Genomic DNA, 26,458 nt, shown 5'->3' with positions numbered 1-26,458 from the left:
AAAGTTTTGCCTTTTTTTTGTTTGAAAACTAGATATTTCAAAAATTATTTAGGCATAATTACATTTAGGCTGCAAAAAGTAAATAAATATAGAACATTTTACTATCAAAATTGACGTAGGACAGTTACGTACTTCATTCTGTTTTCTTGCAATGCTTGCAATTCTTCTATTCAAACGCTAGTGTAAGGGGAAAAAGACACTATTTGTGCCTACCAAATTTACTCCCTAATACGTAAGATATTAGTATAAATTTTGTTTCCAATTAAGCATAGCGATAGCCCGTTTGGCCGAGCTTTTAAAATCTAACTTATTTTGAAAAGTGATTTTTTAAAAGTGTTTATTTAAAAAAAGTATTTTATTTGACTAGAGTAATTGCTTTAGTGGTAAGCACCCTCTACTTCCAATTAAGATGTTGTGAGTTCGAGTCACCCAAGAGTAAGGTGGGTAGTTCTTGGAGAGAGCAGAGGCTGCCCAACCCTAAAGCAAGTGAAGCACTTGCTTTAGGCCCCAAAAATTTAAGGGCCCCAAAATTACTAGTATTTCTCTATATATAGTAGTATATTATTTATATAATTATCTTTTATTATTGATAAATTTATTTCTTTATTGTCATATTAATTTTTAATAACTCAATTTCTTCCTCTAATTAATATAACTAAAATAGTTTTCTGTTAATCTTATTTTACTTTTTTACTTAATTATATTTCTCTATTCATTAGTTGGTCACGTAACTATATTTAATAATCTAACTTATTATTTATTTTCCTTACATAAATTATACTCTCTCCGTCCCAATTTATATGAAAGTGTTTGACTGGACATGGATTTTATGAAATAAAGGAAGACTTTTGAAACTTGTAATCTTAAATAAATCATAGAAGTTTTTGGGCTAGAAATCATCTCATTAATGGTAAAAAGAAAAATCTAAAGTTGAATTGTTACCAAATATAGAAAGGGACTTACTAAAAAAAGGAATCATTTATGTTTTCTAGGTTCACCAATTTTAGTTGTGATGCAATCAACGTTAAATTCATTTAATTTTCTTTATTTTATAAAACTAAGTTCTCATTTTTTTTTAATTCTATATCCTCACTTGTCTAATTTTTTTAAAAATGATATTCATTATACATATATTTATATATATTAAGGTCTCTTATTAAGATTTTGCTTTAGGCCTCCGATGAGGTTTTTGCTTTAGGCCTCCGATGAGGTTGGGCCGCCCCTGGGGTCATGCTTTCAAAAAGTATCTAAAGGGGTTTCCGCCTCTCTACCTGGGTAAAGTCTGCGTACACACTACCCTCCCCAAACCCCACTAGTGGAATTATACTGGGTTATTGTTGTTTGTTGTATTTTATTTGACTAATTAATTTTAAAATATTTTTAAGCAATAATTAGTATTTGATCAAGCTTTTAAAAAGTATTTTTTTTAAAAAAAAATATTTTAAAAAAAAGTATTTTAGGAAAAAATTACTTTTTTCTACTTATAAAAAATTACTTCTATTCAAAAATATTTTCTTACCTTCTAAAAGTCTGATCCGACATATTGTTTTTAGAAAACAAAATATTTGTGACAAAAAAAAATAAATAGCCAAACAGATTACTAGTCGGACTCATAGTGGGGCCATTTTAGAAACCCACCAGCACAACCACATAAGAGTATAAGTTATTTTCTACACAGCACCCAACGGTACAGTCGGTATAAATTCAAATCAAATTATGGAAATTCTTGACGAACTTTAACGTTCTCCTAGGAAAAATTGTATATTTGGTTCCCTACATTAAAGGGATTAAATTAGGACTCTACTATGTACCAAACACAAAACAAGTTTTATCATATGAAAGAAGATATACTCAAACCTTAAAGCAGTGTTTATCTTTGTCCAGTTGGGAGACACAAAAGTAAAGGTAAAACACACATCCCAACTTTTCTTGTCTGTAATCAACTGTTTTGAAGTACTGCTTCTGTCTTGTGGCTGTGAGTTCTTCACTACTTCAAATTTACCAATTTTTACTCGTTTCTTTTAATACTGTTTTTTTTTCTTCATAAAGTTTGAATCTTTTTGTATTGAAAGATGTGTTCTTTTCATGCCTTTTGAACTTCTCCATCACGGGTCTTCAGTATTCGACCGTCTTGCTTTTTTGATACTACTCTTTTTGCAGGTTTTTGTTTCGTATGTTTTTTTTTTTTTTTTTTTAATATATTTCTCTAACACTGTTTTTCTGCATTCTCTTTTTAAAGTATAGTTTTTAGTTATTGGTTCTTTTGGTTGTTGGAGATCTTCTATGATTTCTGTTAAAATCATGACTTTTATGGGTTTTACAGAGGTTTAACAAAAGTTTGTAGCAAAAAAGAGAGAAGAACAGGAAGCAGAAAGTTTGAGTTCTTGGAGTTTCTGCTACTGATGACATGATGCGTGGAACTTATGTAACGATTTTGTTGGTATTTGCAATTTTTGCTGTTCAAGATTGCAAAGGGTTTACTGATCCTCGTGATGGTAATAATAATTTCTCAGTGTTTTCAATTTTGTATACTTCAACTAATGGTTACGATGTGTGTGTGTTGTGTGGTAATGTCTCAATAATTTGAATTTGTTACTATCATTTATGTCATATTTTTGTGAAGTCACGGTTGGAATTTTTATGTAAAAAGAAAAAGGATAAGAAAGAAATTAGGTGAAGTTCATGATTTTTTTTTTCTTGCTCTGCAGTTTTTGCTATAAATAGTTTGTATACAAGTCTGGGCTACCCATTGCTTCCTGGATGGGTGCCATATGGATTAGACCCTTGTGGTGATAAGTGGCATGGTGTACTTTGTGTCAACTCCAATGTAACTGCAATGTAAGAATTCTCTCTCTTTTTCCTTTCTTGTGTTTCTCTCATGGTTATATGACATTTTATGATAGATTTCCTTTTTTTCCTTTTCGGCAGAGTGCTAAATGATTCAAATTTGGGAGGTGAACTAAGTGAGGGCATAGGAAGCTTTGCTTCAATCATACAAATGTTGGTGCCTTGTTTATCTTTATGGATGCAATGATTTAATTCATGAATTTCACCTTGTCATGCTTTTCTGGCTTTAGCTAATTCCTATGTGTTAAATGTCTACACTTTGTGTGTTGATAAAATCAGAGATCTCAGTAACAACCATATTGGTGGCAGTATACCATCCAATTTGCCTGTTACCGTCAAGACCTTGTAAGTTGTTAAGCTTTGTCCTTGCCAAGCTTTTTCATCAGTTTATAGGTTATTAGCCCAACCTATATCCACATTTTTATCCTATTATGGTATTTGTGTATATATAGGTCTCTCTCAGGTAACCAGCTTACTGGGAGCATTCCAGACACCCTATCCTCGTTAGGGCAATTATCGGACTTGTAAGTTTTATTTACTTGACTTGTGTTGATATTCTTTTTTTAATGACCATATTTCTGTTTTCAGTACAATTATTTCTTTCCATGTAGGTCACTGAACAACAATCATCTTAGTGGAGTTATTCCAGATGCCTTTCAGCAGCTTAAGACTTTGATTAATATGTAGACATACTTCTTTTAGCTTTTAACCTTTTTCGCTAGTGATGAAGTTCCATTTTCAGTGCTGTTTATATTTATCCCTTCATGTTCTTATTCTGCAGGGACTTATCTGGGAACAGTTTAAGTGGTCAGCTGCCTCCTTCGATGGGGAATTTGTCGTCACTTACTACCTTGTATGTATTTCTCCTTGTTGGTATGATAATCAGGGGAAACTACTTTTCTGGGGAGTGCTATCTTCTTTGAGACACTGAATAGAAGTTCAAATATGTCCTTAATTCCTTCAGAAGTTGAACAAAAGTTTCGCTCGTACATATTTTAAAATGAGAAGTTTTATAAAGGTAAATATAGTTTGTGTTGCATATGGAACTATTGTATGGTTCTGCTGAGTGTTGGTTCGTCCAGATGTCTTTCTTGTGAAGAGGCTAAAGGATTGATATTGAAAAATGCTTTGCAACTGGTTGATTTTGTCTAGTATCTCAATTTGCAACCACTAAAATTAATAAACTTGAATGGTATCCGGATGTTAACTAATTGCTGAACTGAACTTGTGAATGTAGTATTGATTGTGAATTTTATACTCCAGTTTTGAGTATTATGTTTGGCTATTTGCAGACACTTGCAGAACAATCAGCTTTCTGGGATCCTGGATGTTTTGCAAGATCTTGCTCTAACAGATTTGTAATCTTCTCGACTAATAGTTTTTCCATCATTATGGATAATGCTTTTAACAATGTCATCATCTGCTCAATGTTGTGCTTATAATTTGGTCTCGTTCTTGTTCTGCAGAAACATAGAGAATAATTTGTTCTCTGGGCCAATACCAGCAAAATTGTTGAGCATCCCCACCTTCAGGTAAAACCTAGAAATTTTGGCCGTATTTATTGAGTTTTCTTTTAAACTGATTGAAATTCATTTCATTCAGTCTTCAAGTTCTGAATATGAACTGGAGTATCTTATTTCTCTTTGTTTTTATTTGGCTTCATCTCTCTGTATTTTATCCAAAAAATTTGAAGTTTCTTTGGCTAGAGATTGCACTATTTAGATCTGAAGAGATTTAATGTAGCTGTGCTTGTAATAGATTTTTCTGGGCGGCCGGTATAACTGCTGTTTCTCATGAACTGACAATTAGACCAAGAGTAGTTAGATTAAATAAATTGGCACAGTTGCTGGAAAAGGGGTAAAAGTAGCAAACTTGAAGATATGACATGCAAAGATATTACTGATATGCATGGTCTTTTTGATGAAGACTGCATGCATGTACCACCTGATGAATCACTCTTTAATCAATCAATCAACTACCTGCAATCCTAAATTAATTAGGGACGGCTGTAGTAATCGTCTTTATTCATTCTACTTTATGCATCATCCTGTAAATCACTCATAACTTTAGCTAAATTCTATTTTCTGCGAGAATGATCATAGATAGGTGGTGTTTGCCGTGGAAACTCTTTCGTTTTTTTTAAAGACCTTTTTGATAAAACTAACAGTCTTGATCAATTTGATTGGTTAGATTGAGCTTAGAATGGCTGAATTATCAACATGGCACATTTCTTGATAGACTAGCCTTAGTCATGGCTTTAATAGTCAGTTGGTGCACTTTAGGGGAAGCCAATTAGGTTAGCTTTTTTCTTGTTTCATGAAAAGTTCTTTTTGCATACTTATTAAATGTGGTTACCTTACATGGTGAAATCTTTGTTTTTGGTCAGACGTGCAGGCAACCCCTTTAACACTACTATCATCCCTTCGCCCGTGATATCGCCTTCTCCAGCACCATTTGCGGTGCTTTCTCCAGATGTAGCCCCTTCACTGCCATCTACTGTACCATCGGGCCAAGGATTACAACACTCTGGAAGGCAAAAAAGTAGTAATTCAACCAAACACGTCAAATTTATTGCTATAGCCGGATTACTTACCCTTGTCATACTTGGATTGGGTGTTTGCCTTTTGATGTCACGATATTTAAAAAGAAGAAGACAGACCCAAAAAGAAGCCAAGAGGCATCATGCATATGCATATAGTTCACCCAAGGGCACCCCTAAACATGATCAATCCGTGCAAAAACCTTATTATGATGCAGAAAAAGGTAAATAGTACATTTGTGTACTTTCTTCTTATGGATTTCTGTTTATCATTGCTTACTTATTGTTCTTAATGGCATTGTGATGACAATATGGATATGTCCAAAAGATGCAGGTCTGAGGCCAGGGACTGGAAATGGGAAAGCTCAGGGTAGGAACATCTCACTGAATACTTCAGAGGCTGTGCAACATAAAGGCATGAAGAGTACAACATCATATACAGACGATGATCTAGATTCGGAGATGGAATCGACGGTATCAGATATTCTTCCGCCACCGCCACCACCTTTTCTTTCAGCTCTTTCTGCTGAGAGGATGGTTGTAAATCCAATTTTGCCCCCAATTACATCAGACAGACATGCTAAGAAGAATGTAAATTCTGCAGAGTTCTTCACCATTGCCTCTCTTCAGCAGTATACAAATAGCTTTTCTCAAGATAATCTTATTGGAGGAGGCATGCTTGGCACAGTCTACAGAGCCGAGTCTCCCAAAAAAGTAAGCATCTTTATGTTTCACCAGCTTCACATCAGTAGATACTGTGTGACATTTTCAGTTTCATTTCGCCCTTTTTAAGGTGGAAATTACTCGTTATTTGTATTAAAAGCATGGTTTTTGGTGGTAGACATTTCTATTTACATTGTACTGAAGATGTTTGATTGGCCCGTATTCGTTTGATTCGAGTTCTGCATAGTAGTAGTAGTCCAACCTTGTAGATGGCAACAGTTTCTTTTTGTAGACTGTAGATATACCTAACACGCCTCTTGATGTTCTGAATTAGTTTCCTGCTTTCCCATTACCTACTTGTATTCCTCATGTTTGTGTAACCTATTTAGTTTCTGTCACAACCAAGAAGGAGCTGACATTTAGCTATTTCTTGATGTTCTTTATTTGTTAGCTTTTGGCGGTCAAGAAACTGGATACGGCTGTGACCAGGCGTCAAAGTGATCAAGAATTTGTTGAGATGGTGTCCAATATATCTAGACTTAAGCATGAAAACATTGTCAAACTTGTGGGTTACTGTTCGGAGCATGGGCAAAGGCTACTTGTCTATGAGTACTGTAGAAATGGTACTCTCCACGAAGCATTGCACTTAGATGATGAGATCCACAGAAAACTTTCCTGGAGTACTCGTGTACGCATTGCACTTCAAGCAGCAAGAGCACTAGAGTAAGTATGAAAAAATACTGAATGATACTAGCTTTTAAGCGCTTGTAACTTGTTTTAATGATGTGTAGATATCGATTCTGCTGGTCAAGTGCCTGTTAACTCACCTCTGCTTGTTTCCGGCTTAAATCTTTGCTGTCACACAATTTATTCCTGTAGCACAATCCTTAGCTTGTAATCATTTAGGGATTGAGTTGCTTCTTGCTGTTTCAATGAAAAGGTACTTGCACGAAGTTTGTCACCCACCTATTGTCCACCAGAACTTCAAGTCCGCTAATGTTCTCCTTGATGATGAGCTTGCTGTGCGTATGTCAGATTGTGGTTTGGCACCTCTGATGTCATCTGATTCTACAACACAGGTGATCCATAAGTTAACATTTCTGATGATTAGTTGATTGTTTGAAAATAGAATCTGGAATCCAATTTCACATCTTCCCACAAAATAGAAACAATTATAATTGGAGATTCTAAAATAGAATCTGGAATCCAATTTCACATCTTCCCACAAAATAGAAACAATTATAACTGGAGATTCTTGGTACTTATTCTGAATTCATAATGGGCATGTTAGCCTTTTGGTATGTGATCTTCATTTAACTTGTAGTCACTTCTTATTAACTTTTTTAGAAACTACATTCTTCACTTCCTGGTTTCAACCAGCCGCCCCATTAATATGAAATTTTGGTGCTAAAGCATGAATTAGCTCCTAAAAGTTGGTGCAATCTGTTAGAAAAGATTATCTGCTGCTAATTCGATGGCTTAAAATGAAAGGACAAGATCTGGTGTTTCTGCTAATTTTAGTTGGAAACAAAAGCTGACCATCTTATAATTTATTTGTGGATGAATAAAGTGTTGATGACTTCAGTGTAACTCTTAGTTGCAAGGATGCGGCTATGGTGCTCCTGAACTTGAACTGGGAAGCTATTCTTGTCAGAGTGATGTTTATAGCTTTGGAGTTGTTATGCTAGAGCTTCTCACGGGAAGAAAATCTTACGACAGGTAAAGTTTGTTTCGACAAATGTATTTGAAAACTTTTTGTTATTGTTGAAACTGCATATACAATAATACACGTATTGACTTTGAGCTCATTAAAATATGATTTCCAGGTCCCGTCCTAGAGGGGAGCAGTTGCTAGTTCGATGGGCTATTCCACGGCTGCATGATATAGATTCACTATCTAGAATGGTTGATCCTTCCCTAAATGGTTCTTATCCATCGAAGTCTTTGTCTCGGTTTGCTGACATAATTTCCTTGTGTATTCAGGTTAGTTTCTTCTTATATAGGTTTTTCTTGTCCCTTTGATGAAGTGTTAACATTTTACTTACAGTGTTGAGTTCTGTGTGAGAGAAACTTTACTGGTTACTGTTCATAAAATGAATAAGAGGCTCTGATCCAGTTAAATTTCAGGGTTTTGATAAATCAGGGGCCAAGTATAGCAGTAGATTACTGACTCTGTTTTGGATTCAATTAATAAGAGGCTCTGATCCAGTTAAATTTCAGGGTTTTGATAAATCAGGGGCTAAGTATAGCAGTAGATCACTGACTCTGTTTTGGATTCAATTAATAAGAGGCTTTGATCCAGTTAAATTTCAGGGTTTTGATAAATCAGGGGCTAAGTATATCAGTAGATCACTGTCTCTGTTTTGGATTCAGTTACTTCGACGTAGACTGCATATAACTATGAGGAATGGTTTATAGAACGCATTTTATTTTACCTGTAGCATTTTGCTCTCTTTTGGTTGATAGAATTATATGATTTGTCTAACATAAAGTTATGAAAGCAATAGTTAACTCCTTAATAATCAATAACCTTGGGAGAATGATGTTTTTGATGTTAAAAAGTTATATGTTTGATTTCAATTTTTCCCTATTTGATTAAAACTTTTTAATAAATTGAAATTATGAATTTCTTACCAGAAACAATTTTTGGGAAGACTAACAAATATCCTCTCTTAATAAACAATCAACAAATATTTTCAGAAAGTGAATAATTTTAATTAATTATCTTTAAAATCATATACATAATTAATTGGAATTTTTTTTAGAATCCAGACCAAGCAGGCTAACCATTGAGATTCCTGATGTAATATGATGAACTTTGTTTAAAAGTTTTAATCAAATGGGGAAAAAATTGTTGATGTTACTAGCCCTACCGGCTTAGGTACTCCTGATGCTCTCAATGAGACGTCACTCCTATGTAATGTCACTAGTTAAGTATTAATAGTATTTCGTCTTTTAACCAAAAAAGAAATGATGAACTTTGTTTTCTGCTGAAGTGGTGCGATAACCATTATTGACAGTTTATGACTAATATATATAATATAATATAGCTGTATTTGTATTTCGTCCTGTCTTACTGATGTTGTAACTAGTCCAATGTGAAGGTGAAAGTGGGAAAGGTTTCAGTTTACGATCCCTGCATAGTATCCATTTTTTATTACTGAGATTGGTATAAGAGTGATGATATCCAAATTATAACTTGTATGGACCATTTTTACAAGGATATGTCCAAAAAGGTCATTGCTAATAGAAATTTCAGAGTGGTGATAGTTGTTTGGTTAATCCTAATAAATAGAAATCATTAGTTACTACAAAATTGTTGTTCTCCCAAGATATTTTAGTCCACTTTCTACTTGCTCGGCTTGTTTTCATGTTACCTGGTCAAGAGAATTGACAGAGCTACCTATAAGCCTTGAAGCCAATAAATTAAACCGAAGTCTAACAAAGCTGGCGCAGGAGTGATCAAAAGACCTATTATTTGTTTTCTGTTTTCTTATACCATTCAACTTCCTGTCTAGAATTCTGCAATTAATGAAATTCCTAGAGATGGGAAGTTAAGGAATTCCGTTTCTTCAATATTTCATGTTCCTTTCAGCTCAAAGTCCAACAAGAAAACAAGCTCTAATGTTGGAAGATCAGAACAAGGTCATTTGAGAGAAACCTCTTTCTAGTTAGTATTAGCTATTTAGGCTGAGTCAATCTTAAAATCAACTCAATCAAGGAAGAGGATATTCTTAAGCTATGCTAAAAGCTAAATTGCCACTATTTTTGGTAATAGGCTTAAAATTGCCATTTTGCTATAGCTAGAAAAACATAGTGAATGTCTGTGATTGAAGTTTTTCAAGCTGTCGGCTTTCGCTCATGTCCTTTCTCTTTGTTGGGCAGTCGGAACCTGAATTCAGGCCACCAATGTCCGAAATTGTGCAGAATCTCCTGCATATGATCTAAAGATGTCATCAAGGCAGCAATGCAGTGAAGCTGCTCTAGTAGAGAAAACTAGCAATGCTGTTTCCGGCTAGTATCTTTTTAGCATCGAGGGATTTCAAGTAGTTCCCAAGGAGAAATCTTTACACTACATTTTCATTGTGTGCTAACATCAGTAATGTACTGTAAATAACACTATGCTGTTAAGTTGGTTTATGTGTGATTCTTTTTTACATCTCGATGAGAAAGAAGAAAAAAACGGTCATTCTTTTAACCTCGCCTTAGTGTAATCGAGGAGTTTGTAATCAGAAAGTTGTGCCTGTATATGGTGGTAACCGTATGTAATATATTTCCTGCAAATTCTTTCTTTAATATCTTGTAATCACTCGAAGCACTTGTATTATTTACTGTGTAGCGGTTATCTCTGTTAGAATCTTAATAGATTCTATCTTTTTGTTTAATTTTCTGGGAAGGTGGTAAGTGGTAACAAGTTAAAAAGTTGTAGTGAAAGAATTCCTTGGTGCAAGGCAGTGTTTTCAATTTTCCTGGTAACTTGGTTAATCTGTTGGAACTTGGAATGGTTAAATTATACTGAATTATAAAAAAGTTTGTATGAAACAGAGGTCATAACTAATATATCAAAAGCATTTTAGACAAGGTCATCATTCTGTGGTCGTTTAATGTAATTTTGGATCTCTTGCTAAATACTGCCTATTAAACAGTTCGTTATGTAAATAGCGTTAAATTGAACCCACTTTTATTTAGCGTTTTCCATGAGTGTTGTTTATTTCAAAATACGCATATTTCTCGGATAAAATGGTAAAAGACCATTTTTATATGCCTCTTTAATAGAGACTATCTTATATTCTGTTCTAATTATAATAAGGTATAAGCAACTAATGATTACCAAATCTTCTCAGCTTAATATTAGAACTATTCATCAGTTTCAAATGTCTACCTTTTGTGTCGAAGGAAAGGAATTTTCAATGTTTTCTCTCTCTCAATACTTCTGTATTAAGGAATGTGGTGTGATGGTTGAGAAACCCTCCACACTGTAAGTCTCGGGTTTAAACTTTGGGAATGCAAACTTTTTAGTTGGCAATACCTTTCTTTTCTCAAAAATCAAGCGCTTGTAAGATGGAAAAGGAGTGTTTTTAATTGTGTAAAATTAAAATAAATAAAAATGTAATAAAAAGGCAGATTCAAATAAAGAATGTGAATCCTATTAGCATTATGCAGAACAGAGAAATACTTTTAATTAGTGATTGGAAGATATGTGCTCATTTTCTGCTTAAGAATTTTAAAAGATTCACATTTAAGAGAACGTTAATTCTCATTTATAACAAACTCTATTAAATGGGTGACAAATCTTCTCTTTTGAACTTCATAAAAGTTATTATAAAGTTTTTCTCTTTACAACAGTTTGCTTCTTGGAGATTTAACTTTAATTTAGTTCAACTCACTTTGTTACACATTCCTTTTATTTAAAATAATAAACACTTCAACGGTGAAAAAAATTAATTAAGCAAATTTAAAAATTGTGCAGGCTCTCATACTATAAGGGTGTTTACTGCAATTATCAAGACTTCCAATATAAAATGGAATGAAGGAATATTTTTTGAAATTCGTTCTCGTATCATCAATAAATAAAATTTAATAATCTTTCAGAAGAGCCCAAATAAAATAATTTAGCCAAGCTAAGAAATTTGTTCCCTTTAACTTTTTTCTTTTCGGAAAAGGAAAAAAGAAAAATAAGGGACGAGAGAAGATGGAATATCAGCTGCAGTGCAGGACTTGTCACAGTAAGTCTTCCACGGCGTCGTTTTATTCTTCTCCTTCTCCTTCTCCTTCGCGTCTTCTGCAAATTACAGCTTCACCAATTACCCACCCAGGTTCTCTCTCTTAATTTCTCTCTCTACTTTTTTCTTCATTCACTGTTTACTCTTATTCATACTTCGTAGATAAATGTATAACAAGAGGTAGTTACTGATCTTCCTTTACTGTTAAAGAACTGTTATTTTTCACCCTAATTTTTTTTTTTTTGATGAATTTTGAAACTTGACCCTCCATAATTCGCCGCTAATGTAAGGCTATTATGACTTTTTTCTGATTATAGCTGAAAATTGTCCCCGAATTTGCTTGCATGCTTTTTGTATTTAAAACAATCTCTGCCGCAGAATTTGGATTCTTTTGACATGATTTTTTTTGTTTCGTTTTACTGAGAGATGGATTTTTTCTGTTCTTTAATTTTAAATGGGCGAATTGAGCAGAATGCTTAAAGAGCATTGATATTACTTTGCAAGTATTAGTTTTCTGCAGGGAGGTGAAAAAGATTTAAAAAAAAAAAGGTTTTTTATAGAGGGAGAGAATCTATGTATTATCTTTCCCAATAATTGGCTAAGCTAAGAGAATTACTTTTTGAATTGGCTGAAGTCATTCCTCAACCCGGAGTATCTCATGAAATCTGTCCATGAAGATCAAGAGCTAGGTCGAATTTGAAAGGCGAGGAGAGATTGATCCCTTAAGTTTTATTCTTAACCATAGAATACGAATTGTGAACCAGGTTGCAATTTTTATTTTTTCTAGTTCTTTGTGATACTCTGAGATTAGTTTGGTGTTCTTATTTTGCTTTCTATGCGATGATTTTTTTTTTAGATGATACACTAGTGTATCCCTCATTATTACTAATCTATATTCTGAACGTTCTCTCATGTGAATGGGAGTTAGAAAGACCCTGAATATCATGAGTTTTCATGTGAATTTAGCTAAGTGCATAATACAATGGAAACAAAGAATCCATATAGGCAATACCAACTCATAGGGATTAGGGCTTAGTTGTTGTTACACTTACTTTAGGCTGGTGTTTGTCAGGAGTCTTTACATTGTTTATCCATGTAGGATAAGTGTGAGATTTATAGGAAGAAACTTAGGAGATCAAGATTGCATGTCATTCTTGTTCATCTATATAAAATATTAAGCAGCCTGAAGATGCACCCTACAGAACCTTGTGGTGCATATTTATGCATTATACTCGCTGCATTGTTGTAAATCTTTCTGTAGATTTTACTTAACTTTAATAAGCTTTTAGTACTTTTAAAGTTTTTGTGGTTTTCAAGTCCATGTAATTTGATTCCTCTTTCTGTTTTCCTGGCTACCTATCTTGTGAATGTTCAGGTTGTTCATCATATGGTTTTGGATGATAATTTAGCATCTTCACTTCATATTGCACATCTTGATGGATTATACACGATCATCCTCTGGGCCTGGTGAAGATAACATCGGGATTCCTGATGATTTGCGGTGTAAGAGGTCCGATGGGAAACAATGGAGATGCACTGCAATGTCTATGCCTGATAAGACTGTGTGTGAAAAGCACTACATACAGGCTAAGAAGAGGGCTGCAAATTCTGCAATGAGAGCCAACATGAAAAAAGGAAAGAGAAAATCATTGGATGAAAATGATGTATATTCGGAGAGTAAAAGTGATGATATGGATTTACCAGATGCGAACCAGAAAATTGAGGATTATTCTGGTGCAGTCTCTGGGAAGAGGCATAAGGAAAAGGTGTCAAAGAATCGGATGAGTTATTTATCTGAAACACCTCAAAGCAAGATGTTTTTAGTTCGCAGCATGAAGTCTGCTGATGATCTAGACATGGAAGGTATGCAGTATGATGAAAGCCATAGAGGTTACAGGACGCCACCCCCTTCTGGTATGGAGTCATCCAGAAGCAGATCGCAGAAGATGTTTGATTCAAGTCCTACGACGGTGAGTTTGAACTCATGGTTGAGTATCGCCGGGAATGAAGTTACTTTAGGAAGTGGACAATTGTATTTTAGTAAACCTGAGATTATTCTAGGACAATGTGATGCAGGGAAAGTTCATTAAGTAAAAAAATAATTCTAGTTAAGATAATAAATTGTGGTGATCTTTATGTAATCTGCACATTAAGCTTTATGTAGACATATCGCCTAGGATTCAATTAGAGTTTCTTAGACCTGAAATTTCATTAGCTTTCCAAGTATCATAAGTCAACAGTCCGTCATTGTTTTTTCTGGTTGTCTGTTGTATCCTCACTTGGGCTCCCTTAATTTTTGCCCCTAGGGAACTTCTGAAGCGAGCTCAGATTCTTCTGATAATACAGGGGGACAACGTTGTCACCAGTGTAGGCGGAACAATCAACAAGTAACTTGGTGCCTTAGATGTGATAGAAGAGGATACTGTGAAAGCTGCATCTCAACTTGGTGAGATTCACTAAAAAGAGTAACATGTCTAGTTTCTCCATTTCCCATGCAGTGACTACAGTGTTTAATGTCAGGTACTCCGACATGCCTGTTGAAGAGATACAGAGGATTTGTCCTGCGTGTCGTGGTAGTTGCAATTGTAAAGTGTGTTTGCGTGGAGGCAACTTGATAAAGGTATTTACCTATTAGGCTAAAAGAGCTTTACGTGAGGCATTCTATGGTTTTGCTTAATATTTATTAAGTATTGCTTTCTGATATGTGACTCATTATTGCTGTGAGCATAGGTTAGAATAAGGGAGATATCTGCACAAAACAAACTGCAGTTTCTCTATTCCCTTTTATCAGCAGTTCTTCCAGTAGTTAAGCACATTCATAATCAGCAGTGCTTTGAGGTAGAGTTGGAAAAAAAACTTCGAGGTATAAGTATGACCTTTTGCATCTTTATTGAGGTATAGGGGGACTCCAAATTTGATAATGGTTGAACTATGAACTGAATTGTATTCTCCAGGAAATGGAATGGATCTCGGCCGGACCAAATTGAATGCAGATGAGCAAATGTGCTGGTAATATTTTCAAGTTAAAAATTGTTGCACTATTGCCCATTCCTGCTATTAGGAAATGTGCACTCTCAACCTCTTCTTGACAAAATATATATCACCAAGATGTTTCTGCTTGCAGTAATTTCTGCAGGATACCAATTATTGATTACCATAGACACTGCCCAAATTGCTCATATGACCTCTGCCTCAGCTGCTGCAAAGATATCAGAGATGCAACCAAGGTTATTCAGGAAGACAGGGGTAAGCAGTTCCCAGGAAGAGTTGATGGCAGAAAAGCCACGTCAAAGGAAGTGAAATTGTCAAACGTTCATCTAAATTTATTCACCAAGCTTTCTGATTGGAAAACAGATAGTAATGGCTACATACCATGTCCACCGAAGCAATATGGAGGCTGCAATTCCTCTGTCTTATCATTAAAGCGAATCTTTAAGATGAATTGGGTGGCTAAACTGGTGAAAAATGTAGAAGAAATGGTTAGTGGCTGTGAAGTATGTGATTCTGGTGATCTAGATAATATCTCTGAAGGGAAGTTGTTCCAGGCTGCTCATAGAGAGAATGGTGATGATAACTTTTTGTACCATCCATCTTCTGAAGATATTAGAAGTGAAGGGATTGAGAAATTCAGAAAGCAATGGAGCAGAGGTAAACCTGTTATCATCAAGGATGTTTATGATGTATCATCAATGTCAAACTGGGATCCAGTCGTAATATGGAGAGGAGTAAGGGAGACAACCGAGGAGAAAACAAAAGATGATAACAGAAATGTGAAGGCCATTGATTGCTTTGGTTGGAGTGAGGTTGGTACCAGTTGTCTCTAGCTTGCATTACTAGCTAGATCTAGTTTCAACTTGCTTTAGATTGGCATGAGGTTCATCTCCACTATCATATGTATGAAACAATTGTGTCCACTTTCAGCAGAAGTGGCCTGTTGATTTCCTTTTATCTTCGGCTGACCATACCACCGTATCTTGTACTTATTGTTTTACAGATTGATATTCAGCTTGGTCAGTTCATCAGAGGATACTCAGAGGGAAGAATTCATGAGAATGGTTGGCCAGAAATGCTCAAATTGAAAGATTGGCCTTCTCCTAGTGCTTCAGAAGAGTTTTTGTTATACCAGAGACCTGAGTTTATTAGTAAACTTCCTTTACTTGAATTCATCCACTCCAAGTGGGGTCTTCTAAATGTAGCTGCAAAATTGCCTCATTATTCCCTGCAGAATGATGTTGGTCCTAAGATTTTTATTTCTTATGGGATGTATGAAGAACTTGGTAGAGGTGACTCAGTGAACAATCTGCACATCAGCATGCGTGACCTAGTGAGTACCATAATTTCCTTCTCATGCCATCCCTACTTCGATAAGATTGTTTCTTGTAGTTGTTTGAAGTCCATGCCACATGACATGCAAAGTAACTTGACTTCCACTATGAGGATGACGTGTACTCGTACTTGGAAATGCATCTGTGAATTAAATCTTCAAGATCATTTGTTTTTTCTCTGTAGTAAAAATTTTGAAGCTTGAGCTGTCAAGAAGAAATTTGATTGTTTAGTCAGTTTGATATGCCATTGATTTAATAATGGAACATTCCTGATCCTGGCCTTAATTTTTAAGTCTTCATGAACAAATATTAATTTGCACTTCTTCATTACATGGTCTTACAATACAAATCCTGATTTCAGCTGATAAATGATTTGGGTTGCTGTTTCTTCTCTGTAATTAGGTATTCCTTTTGGTCCATGTCAGTGAGGTCAAACTAAAAGGTTGGCAGAAGACAAAGATAGGAAAGATACAGAAAGCCTTTGCTGAATCTGATCACAGAGAATTTCCTGGTGCTGCGCTAAATGTCTCAAGCGAAGGAGATTTCTCCAAATTCTCACCTGGTGGAGATAAAGGGGATGATCATTATGCTGATACAGATTCAAATGCCAATAAAATGTTGGTCGACCAAGAGAGCAGAGCTTCTCAGATTGATGTAGATAACTTTAGTCATGAAGATCTGAATGGTTCCAATTTAAACAGCTCTGAGACGAGTCAGTCTGGGGCTCTTTGGGATGTCTTCCGCAGGCAGGATGTGCCGATGCTGATCGAGTATCTAAGATTTCATTGGAAGAAACATGGAGATTCAGACCGTGTAACAGATGATTCTGTACGTTTCTTCTCAAATGCAATAATTTGTCCAAGTACTTCTCTCTCTAGAATCTAGATATTGAGGTCATCGTATTTGCTTCCTACATTGTTGGTCTCAGGTGCCCAGTCCTCTCCACGATGGAATAGTATATTTGAATGAGCATCATAAGAGAAAGTTGAAAGAGATATTTGGTAAGAGTAATAATTTGTTATTAAAGTTGACAATGTGAGATTAAGATTTGTAATGCAATATGTCAGCCCTAGAAGATGTTTTCAAGCATCTTCATCATGTGCTGGCAATTTTGGGCTTACAGTATCTTCCCCTTGATATGCTTGCCTTGGAATTGTTTTTTTTTTCTATCTTGATGAAAGTTTCCTTGAGTTCTTATTTTTGGGAACTGATTTGTTCTGCTTTTAGTTCTCAACTTGGGGATATTTAGTCAGGCCCTAAAACTGGACTCTGATATGCATATATTCTTCGAAACATCTAAATGCCTATCACTGATCTTAACATTTTCCTTCTCTGTCCTCTATTGTTTTTCTGTTGCTTGCTTCTATTTAAACTGTCACAAACTGATCCTTCGATTGAAACTCTGATTACTCTCAGGAATAGAGCCTTGGTCATTTGAACAGCAGTTAGGTGAAGCAATTTTCATTCCTGCTGGATGTCCTTTCCAAGTGAGGAATCTTCAGGTTAGTGGGCACGATGAATTTAAATAGTTGTCCTCATAAAAGAAACATGTTTATATATGTTAAATGAGGAACTTAGACCTTTTAAAAACACTCTCTACTCTACTGAGAAAGTAAGAAACTGCTCTCGGTGTACAATAAGCGTGCTTTGCTACTGTGCGCCTAGTCGGCAATGGGCAGAGGGAGACCAAAGAGGGAGCCGGGAAAGGCTCAAGCAACTCAACAGATGACGATGGAAGCTGTTAAACGTAGTGGGGGAGCAAACGAAGCAATTGCATCACTGGAACAATTGGGGGTTGCAAAGGAAGTTTGGCCACCATTGGTGCTTGGGGGGAGGAGATCCGAACCCCGACGAGTACTGGGGTGGAAGGAACAATGATCAGGAATCCCAATTCCGGCAAGAGTTTTGAAAATCAAATGGTAACTACTCGAACAGCGGCGCAGGTGACTAACTCAGGTATGATGAATCCGACTGCTACTACTTTAAATCTCGGCAGGCCAGCGAGCGATGTAGTCTCAGGCGCTCAGAGATGCTTAAATTTAGTGAAATCAGTGGATCGTAATCCTAGCTCTGGCGCGACCAAAGAGGGATCAAATCTGGTGATAACGAAACCTGTTGATGCCATTGTAATGCAAAATTCGGACAAAACAGAGGAGGAAGCACCTTTGGAGGCTCAAAGGGATAAAACCACAGATAATCCAACTGGAATGAAGGAATGGAAAACCATTTTTGCGGGTAATAGAATGGAGGCAAGGGGCATGAATTTGAGCTTTGTTGCCCCAATTGTGAAGGATGGGGAGAAAATCATTGAACTAAACAAGGAGGAAATATAAAGAGAAAATGCTAAGTGGAGGCAAACGTTGATACTGTATATGGTTGGTGATACCCCAACCATTTGAGCTCTTGAGAGGTTTATTTCAGCGCATTGGAACTTTGCCTCGAAACCAAAAGTGTTCTATCACAATGATGGGTACTTTGTAGTGAGATTCAATTGCATGGAAGACAGGGATGATGTACTTTACTCAGGTCCATACACAATCAGCAATAAGCCATTAATTATAAAACCATGGACAACTGAGTTCGATTTTCAGGCTGAAGTCCTACAAACTGTTCCAATATAGGCTAAACTCCCCAACCTTCCCCTAAGCTGTTGGGGAATGAATTCACTGAGCAGAATTAGAAGTGGGCTAGGGGTTCCTCTATATGCTGACGAATGCACAACAAAAGCGGAACGAATTTTGTATGCTAGGATCTTGGTTGAAATGGATGTTACCAGAGAACTACCAGCTATGATCAAAATGTTGGATCCAAATGAGAGGATATTTGAACAAGAAGTGGAGTATGATTGGGTACCAGCCTACTGTCTTCATTGCTTGCAGGTTGGCCATACTTGTAAACCAGCGCAAAAACATCCTCCAGCAATTGGTCCAAAGACAAGGAATACAAACCAAAAGCTAGCTTGGATAAAGAAGCCTGAGAAGCCTGCGGATACGCAGGTGGAAGCTACAAAAGGTGATCAACTAGTACAAGTAGGAAAGTTAACCCAGGCCACAAAGGATTCCAATCCAGGGAAACCAACAACAGATCAATGGCAACTTGCTAGGTGTGAACATCTGCTATGAAAGGAGTCCAGAATGTAGCTGAGCAGGTGGGGAATGTGTCAAATTGATTTAGTCCTCTTGGTGAGCATAATTCTCAGCACCTGGTGCATAACAGTTGTGATGAGGGGAACAGAGGTCAGAGTAGTTATAGTAAGGATCCTGGGGATTCAATCGCTCATTTTATCCCAATATGAATCTGGTAACTTGGAATGTGAGGGGCTTGAACAAGACCTATAAGCGAAAGGAGTTCAGGTCGTTTATGAAGAATAACAATGTAGTAATCATAGCTGTTCTTGAGCATAGAAAGAGCAAAATGCCGCTAAAACAATTGGAAAAATTGCTAGAGGCTAGGGCCGGTACCATAACTACAACTTTAGCAATAGAGGTAGAATCTTGATCCTATGGGATCCAAACTACATTAACTATCGTATGGTGAGTATGTCTGATCAATACATACATGGGGTGGTGACCATTCAGAGGCTGAATTTGATGTTCAATTTCACTGCCAATTGAGGACAGGAGAAAGATGTGGGATGATTTGAGATCACTGAACCATCTACAACTGGAGCCCTAGTTAGTCATGGGTGATTTTAACACCATCCTACACATAGAGGATAGACAATGTGGAGCACCAGTTTAAGAGGTGGAAATAAGAGATTTTAATGATTACCTGGTGGATACTAGTATGAATGAAATGAGATACATTGGTAGGTGGTTTACATGGACAAATAGCCATGTATTCACTAAAATTGATAGGGCCTTAGTCAATGCTGAGTGGATGATCAGGTTCCCTCAAAATGAGGTTATTGTCATGGACCCAGATTGTTTTGATCATTCTCCTTTATGTATAAAACTGGATGAGGAAATCTTTCAGGGGCCAAGAACTTTTAGATTTCTAAATTGCATAGCTGAGCACAATGATTTCCTCAAAGTTGTTAATGATGCGTGGCAAATACCTATGAGAGGAGGTTGGATGAATAGCGTGTGGATGAGGCTGAAAGGTATGAAAGAGAGGCTGAAGCAGATCAATACAAAGGAATTCAGAGGGGTAGATATGAGAATCAAGACCTTGAGGCAGCCACTAACAGAGGTCCAAGCACAAATGAGTAGCCATGACCACAACCCAGCTTTCTTTGACTAGGAAAGAGATATCAAAAAACAACTGGAGAAGTGGGATAACATAGAGGAAAACATCTTTAGGCAGAAGTCACGGGTTCAGTGGTTAAAATTGGGGAGACTCAAATAATGCTTTCTTCTTTGCAAACATGAAGAATAGGGTGACCCAAAATAAGATCAGGAATTTGATCAATGCAGATGGTATTCTATTAGCATTGAGAAACCAAACCGCACGATAGGAAAGAATAATTGTGAAGTTTTCCTAACTCTGTAGTCTCTAGGGGATAAATACAGATAGTATCTTGGATAGACAGCACCAACTATATCTTATAGCACCAGTCACCAATGATGACGTGTTTCAAACTCTGAAGGGTATAAATGACCTAAAGGCACCGGGGTGCGATGGCTACAATGCTTTGTTCTTTAAAAGAGCTTGGCCAGTTGTTGGGAAGGACATTACTAAAGCTGTTTTAGAGTTCTTTTCATCAGGATGTATGCATGAACCTGTAAATTGCACCATTACTCTCATACCTAAAGTAAAGAACCCTTCAAGAGTGTCGGAGTTCAGACCTATATATGATGTTGCACTATACTCTACAAGTTGATCTCGAAGATTTTAACCCACAGACTACAACAAGTCATGAATATGTTAGTTGATTCTAGCCGGTCTGCATTTGTGCCAGGAAGAGTGATTACTGACAACATTATCATGAGTCACGAATTGGTTAAGGGTACGGAAGGAAAGGAATCTCGCCTAGATGTATGTTGAAGATTGATACGAGGAAAGCATACGACTCGGTGGAATGGCCTTTTCTGGAGCAAATTCTTAACATCTTAAACTTTCCGTTATTGTTTGAGAGACGGATAATGGTATGTGTTAGTACTGTATCCTACTCAGTTATCATCAATGGTGTACCTACTGCCCCATTCCAAGCAAAGAAAGGACTCAGGCAAGGGGATCATCTATCCCCATTTCTATTTGTTTGGCTATGGAATATTTGAACAGGCGATTGAAGACACTGAGAAGGCAACCTGATTTTAATTTCCATCCGAAATGTGAGAAGCTGAATATAACCCATCTTGGGTTTGCAGATGATTTGTTGTTTTTCTGTAGAGGAGACCCTATATCTGTTAGAATGATGTTTGGCTGTTTTCAAGAGTTCTCCACAACCTCTGGTTTGTCTGTGAATGCCGAGAAAAGCTCCATTTATTTTGGAGGAGTATGTAGAGAAGATCAAACGGCCATCTTGCAGACCTTGGGGTTTTTACAAGGGGAGCTGCCTTTCAGGTATTTGGGGATCCCACCGAGTACTAAAAAGACTAATGTGATGCAATTCAAACCATTGTTGGACAGGATGGTGAGCAAAATCACATCATGGACTGCAAAATTCTTATCTTATGCCGGACGAGTGCAACTGATAAAATCTGTATTATTTTCAATACAAATCTTCTGGTCGCAAGTTTTTGTCCTACCAAAGAAAGTCGTGCAATTGATTGAATCACTGTGTAGAAGGTTCCTATGGACTGGTGGGGCTGACATATCAAAGAAAGCATTAATTGCTTGGGACCGAATATGCTATCCAAAATCTGCTGGGGGTCTAGGACTACTTGATATATATGCTTGGAATAGAGCTACCATATGCAAACATTTATGAAATGTGTGGGAAAAAGGACAAGCTTTGGATTCTATGAGTTCATGCCTACTATATCAAAACAAGATAGGATATGGGATGCAAAGGTTGATTAAGCTTCATGGGTGGTGAAAAAGATTTTGCATACAAAAACAGTATTTGAACAAGCTGGATATACTGAAAATTAGCTAACTCAAATGACTATTTTCTCCACAAAAGAAGTGTACTGCAAGATTAGGGGACTTCCAAAAAGTTGATTGGAAGAGACTAATTTGCAACAATCCTGGGTCGCCAAGGTGGGTGTTCATCCTTTACATTGATGTCCACATAAGACTACTCACCAAAGATAGAGTCGCGAAGTGGAGGCCTGTTGATGACTTGAAACGTCCTCTGTGCAATAATGAAGATGAATCTATTGATCACCTATTTTTCCACTGCCATTACTCTGCTACCATCTGGGACAGGATTTTGATGTGGCAAGGGATTGCTAGAAAGTCTATGGGGTGGAAGGAGGAGCTAGATTGGGCTGTGAGGTATGGGCAGGGGAAATCTACTGATGCAACTCTATATAGACCGACACTGGCTTGCTGTTTTATATTGTGTATGGCATGAGAGGAATATAAGACTGTTCCAGCACAAGTGGCGAACTGCTGAGATGCTGGTAAGGCAAGTTATCCAAGATGTTCATTGTAGAGGCGCGAGGGTACCTAGATTGAATAGGAGGTTGGATAGTCTGAGTTTTTACCCTTAGTGTTGGGTAATAGTTGTCTTAGCGTGTAGGTGATGTAGTGATGTTTGCTGGCTTGGGGCTGTATGTCCAAGTCTGCAGTTTGATTTTGATTTTGAGTTGTACATATTATACTTGGTAAACAAAATGTTATAGTTGTCAGAAACGGTACTTGTCAAAAGGCGGTAAGGAAGTGCTTATCAAAAGCAGAGTATCCCTACCTATTACTTGTTCCTGTTGCAAGCTCCTCTGAGCATCACAGAAAAGCTGGAGCGGCTTCAAAGGAATTTTCTTTGGGATGCGGCGGATGGAACTAGAAAGTTTCATCTAGTGAATTGGCAGACAGTCACTTCCCCAAAGAAATGAGGTGGACTTGAAGTAAAAGATCTTAGGATATTCAACAGAGCTTTGTTGGGGAAGTGGCTGTGGAGATTCGGGGTAGAAGAGCATGCTCTATGGAGGGAAGTCATCGTAGAAAAGTAGGATTCCACGGGAGGGGGTTGGAGGACCAAGGCAACCGCAACACCGTTCGGGTGTGGCATGTGGAGGTACATCATGAAGAACTGGGAAGCTTTCTATGGCAACATCACTTACAGGGTGGGAGATGGAAGGAGAATCAACTTTTGGAATCACAGGTGGTGTGGAGAGGATACTCTGAGGGTCTCTTTCCCCCACGTCTACAGAGTTTCAAACCAGAAGGAATTGATGGTGCAACAGATTCGCAAGGAGCATGAATGGGGTAGTATAGGACCTCTCTTTTAGAAGGAACATGCAAGATTGGGAGATTTCGGAGTTCCAAAATTTGTTGGCACTGCTATACGGGCAAGACATGCCCCATCCATCTTGCGATTCTTGGAGATGGGGGTTGTGTGGCGATGGTTTGTTCACCGTAAAGTCATTTTACCAGAGTATGTTGGCGAGAGAGGAGGCTGCTTTTCCATACTCATCGATCTGGATTCCTAAGGCGCCCATGAAGGTGTGCTTTTTTGCATGACTAGCATCGAGGAGAGTGATCTTGATAGCTGAAAATCTGCGAAAGAGAGGAATTACATTTGTTAGTTGGCTACATGTGTAAAAGCTCAGGGGAAGAAGTTGATCATCTTCTGCTGCATTGCCCTGTGTCCTGGGGTTTGTGGAGGGCAATCTTGAATCTTTTTGGTGTTTAATGGGTGATGCCAAACACTGTAAAGGAAATGCTATATAGTTGAGCCGGTTTCCGTAGAAGAAGCAAGCAAAAGGCGTTGGAAGTTCGCCCCGTTAGCTCTCATGTGGATAGTCTGGGGAGAGAGAAATAGTAGAGTTTTTGAGGGGATTGAGTCTCCGTTTTCACATCTTAAGAATAGTCTTTTATCTTTGATCGCTTTTTGGTGCACACAAATAGCCCCTACTTGTGTAGAAGATTGGGCGTCTTTTGTAGAGAATTATGTTCTGATGTAAATTCTCTACTTTTTTGGTATACTTCTTGTATGCGGGAGTTTTTTCTCCCTTTTGATTAATACAATTTACCTTATCAAAAAAAAAAATGTTTATACAAAAAAAAAAAAAAAAAACACTCTACTAGAGCCATTGAAGAAACTGCATAAAGTACCTTCGTTAAGTGTGTGAGCTGATTGTCCTGCCTAATTGCATCTGATTCCTCTCCCCATTTTATTGCAGTCCACTGTTCAATTGGGCCTTGATTTTCTTTCTCCAGAAAGTTTAGGTGAGGCTGTTAGAATGGCTGAAGAAATCCGTGGCCTTCCTAATACTCATGATGCGAAGCTGCAAATGTTGGAGGTCTGAGTGATGATTCTTATTCTTTGCCTGCCTCAGCTCCCTTGGATTGGTATTAACTTTATTCTATCATTTCATACAGGTGGGGAAGATATCGCTCTATGCAGCAAGCTCAGCCATCAAAGAAGTTCAGAAGTTGGTTCTGGATCCTAAGTAAGCAGTTTCATGTGTTATTTTTTCTTTACAGCTTATCTTTCGATTTTCTTGTATAATAGGGATGTCTATGACAATTTTATCTAGAGGTTCTAGGTTGAGGTAGAAAAAACGATATTGACTTGTTTAATAAATCCTACTGCTGAGCTATGTGTCTATCATTGTTAATCTCGACTGCTTATACCATTTAGAGGCTTCTAAAGGCCTCTTTGGTTGAGTTCAACTGGAACGGCCAGATAAACTCCATCCATTAGAGTCCTTTCCTCAGTTGTTTGCTTTGCCTCTTCTGTTTTACTCGGAAAAAAGTTATAAAACCTAAACGGAAGGGGGAAAGACAAGGATTGTTATACTCTCTTTCCCATGAATCAGTTTTACTATAGCGTTTCCTTTTGTAATTTTGTGGTGCAGAGTTGGTCCTGAGCTTGGATTTGAGGATCCCAATTTGACTGCATTGGTGTCAGAGAACCTGGAAAAGATGATTAAGAGACGTCAGGTAGCTTGCGTTTAAAGTGTTGCACAGAGGTTTCTATCTCTAAATTCTTATGTACAGAAGAGACAGCAAAACCCTTTAGGGGATGTGCATTGGAGTACTTGCTTTTGTTCTGCTAAATGCTAGCTTGCTCTCCGGGGATGTGCATTATAGTGTTCACATTTGTTATGCTATATTTTAGGTCGCTCTCGTGTTGTAGCTACTTTTATTTTCTGTCATATGAAAGAAGTCAAAAGCTCTGTATTTCAGTCTTGTAGTAAAAGTTATCAATAGATCTATTGTAATTGTAATGTCATATGAATGAGCTTTTATAGTCTATAACAACATCGATTCAAATGTCATTTTTTAATAGTTAGTATATGTTCAAAGTACAACATGCACCCTTGGTATGAAGCTTCTTTTGTTTTCATTTTATTTTCTTTTGTTATCTGTCTTTTTCATTCATGGGGGAGCAAAAATATATAATAAAAAGTCAGCTATGTTGGTTGCTTCTTGAACTTTGACAGGGACATAATTAGTATACTTGGTTGACAATAGTTTGGAAGGATTGGACGGGCGTAGGCTTGATGGTGAAAAGAAAACCACAGAAAAATAAAAAGATGTCCAGAGAAACTCTTAGTCTTATATTTCTGTATATTTGGATGAAAAACATGTCCAACTGAGAAACATTATCTTTAGGAAAAGCAAGTGTGTTGTTTGGAACATCTGAAGTTTAAGAAGGGAAATTCCTTTAATATTGTCAACAAATACACACTTCGTTTTCCTATCTTTAGTACCATAAAGACCAAACGCAATCAATTCCTTGAGTAACTGCAAATGGTTTGGATTTTTATATCAAGATGATGACTTCTGTGTTTTTCTACCTCTCATTTCTTTGGTGCGTGTCATGTGCTTCAACTAAAAGAATACCAAGTTGGACTATCTGATGAATTTCAAGCGTCTGAAAATAACATTTTCTCTCTGAAACGCAAAAGAAAAAATTATCAAGTGAATATAAGTACTTATACATATCAAGATTGTCCTGCATTTCTTTCTAATCCAAGAAAAGATAGTAAGCAAATTCCCCCGTCTTGTCCAATGAAATACTCCTCCCATTACATTTTAATTGTCGCTTTAGCTCAAAAAATTTGTCCTAAAATAATTGCTACTTTATGATTTCAAGACTAAATTTGTTAGTTATTTCCAATTATACCCTTAATATTAAAGTAGTAGTAGTTCTTTTTAATATTGCTCCATTCTCAAAAAATATTTAATTGGGATAACTTAGTAAACTATATATTATATTTGTTATTTTTTCATTGAAGTCAAAAGAGTTAAAGCGACTCATAAAATAAGAGGGAGAGAGTAGTTTTTTTGTTTAAACCGAACAG

The 26,458-nt window shown here is 36.8% G+C and overlaps 2 protein-coding genes across 10 annotated transcripts; both read left to right on the top strand.

Annotated features, from left to right (window-relative positions):
* Nucleotides 1-1,689: 1,689 nt before the first annotated feature.
* Nucleotides 1,690-10,345, top strand: LOC107762635 (protein STRUBBELIG-RECEPTOR FAMILY 3-like). Of its 7 annotated transcripts, none has more exons than XM_016581004.2 (17): nucleotides 1,690-1,905; nucleotides 2,324-2,495; nucleotides 2,709-2,838; nucleotides 2,929-3,000; nucleotides 3,127-3,192; nucleotides 3,300-3,371; nucleotides 3,459-3,530; nucleotides 3,629-3,700; nucleotides 4,140-4,205; nucleotides 4,314-4,379; nucleotides 5,234-5,610; nucleotides 5,715-6,100; nucleotides 6,501-6,772; nucleotides 6,990-7,128; nucleotides 7,647-7,768; nucleotides 7,876-8,032; nucleotides 9,935-10,345. In XM_016581004.2, the coding sequence occupies exons 2-17, from the start codon at nucleotides 2,408-2,410 to the stop codon at nucleotides 9,995-9,997; spliced, it is 2,220 nt and encodes a 739-aa protein (XP_016436490.2). In that variant the 5' UTR covers nucleotides 1,690-1,905; nucleotides 2,324-2,407; the 3' UTR covers nucleotides 9,998-10,345. The 7 variants fall into 7 exon arrangements, 5 of the variants coding, with proteins under 5 accessions (XP_016436490.2, XP_075090948.1, XP_075090946.1 ...); XM_075234847.1 differs by lacking the exon at nucleotides 1,690-1,905 and adding an exon at nucleotides 1,970-2,160 and having other exon boundaries at nucleotides 5,721-6,100; XM_075234845.1 differs by lacking the exon at nucleotides 1,690-1,905 and adding an exon at nucleotides 1,972-2,160.
* A 1,345-nt stretch (nucleotides 10,346-11,690) lies between these two features.
* Nucleotides 11,691-25,500, top strand: LOC107762636 (E3 ubiquitin-protein ligase JMJ24). 3 transcript variants are annotated; one of them, XM_016581006.2, is made up of 14 exons: nucleotides 11,691-11,865; nucleotides 13,148-13,742; nucleotides 14,079-14,218; nucleotides 14,293-14,392; nucleotides 14,503-14,635; nucleotides 14,727-14,781; nucleotides 14,897-15,575; nucleotides 15,767-16,096; nucleotides 16,500-16,925; nucleotides 17,026-17,098; nucleotides 17,514-17,599; nucleotides 24,329-24,448; nucleotides 24,528-24,598; nucleotides 25,007-25,500. In XM_016581006.2, the coding sequence occupies exons 2-14, from the start codon at nucleotides 13,209-13,211 to the stop codon at nucleotides 25,104-25,106; spliced, it is 2,847 nt and encodes a 948-aa protein (XP_016436492.2). In that variant the 5' UTR covers nucleotides 11,691-11,865; nucleotides 13,148-13,208; the 3' UTR covers nucleotides 25,107-25,500. The 3 variants fall into 3 exon arrangements, with proteins under 3 accessions (XP_016436492.2, XP_016436493.2, XP_075090944.1); XM_016581007.2 differs by having other exon boundaries at nucleotides 11,852-11,952; XM_075234843.1 differs by lacking the exon at nucleotides 11,691-11,865 and adding an exon at nucleotides 12,412-12,536.
* The last annotated feature ends 958 nt before the right edge of the window (nucleotides 25,501-26,458 follow it).

This window comes from Nicotiana tabacum, chromosome 17 (assembly GCF_000715075.1).
Source record: "Nicotiana tabacum cultivar K326 chromosome 17, ASM71507v2, whole genome shotgun sequence".
NCBI lineage: Eukaryota > Viridiplantae > Streptophyta > Magnoliopsida > Solanales > Solanaceae > Nicotiana > Nicotiana tabacum.
Note: the sequence above shows the minus strand (reverse complement) of the source record. Positions and strands in the feature narration are given on the sequence as shown.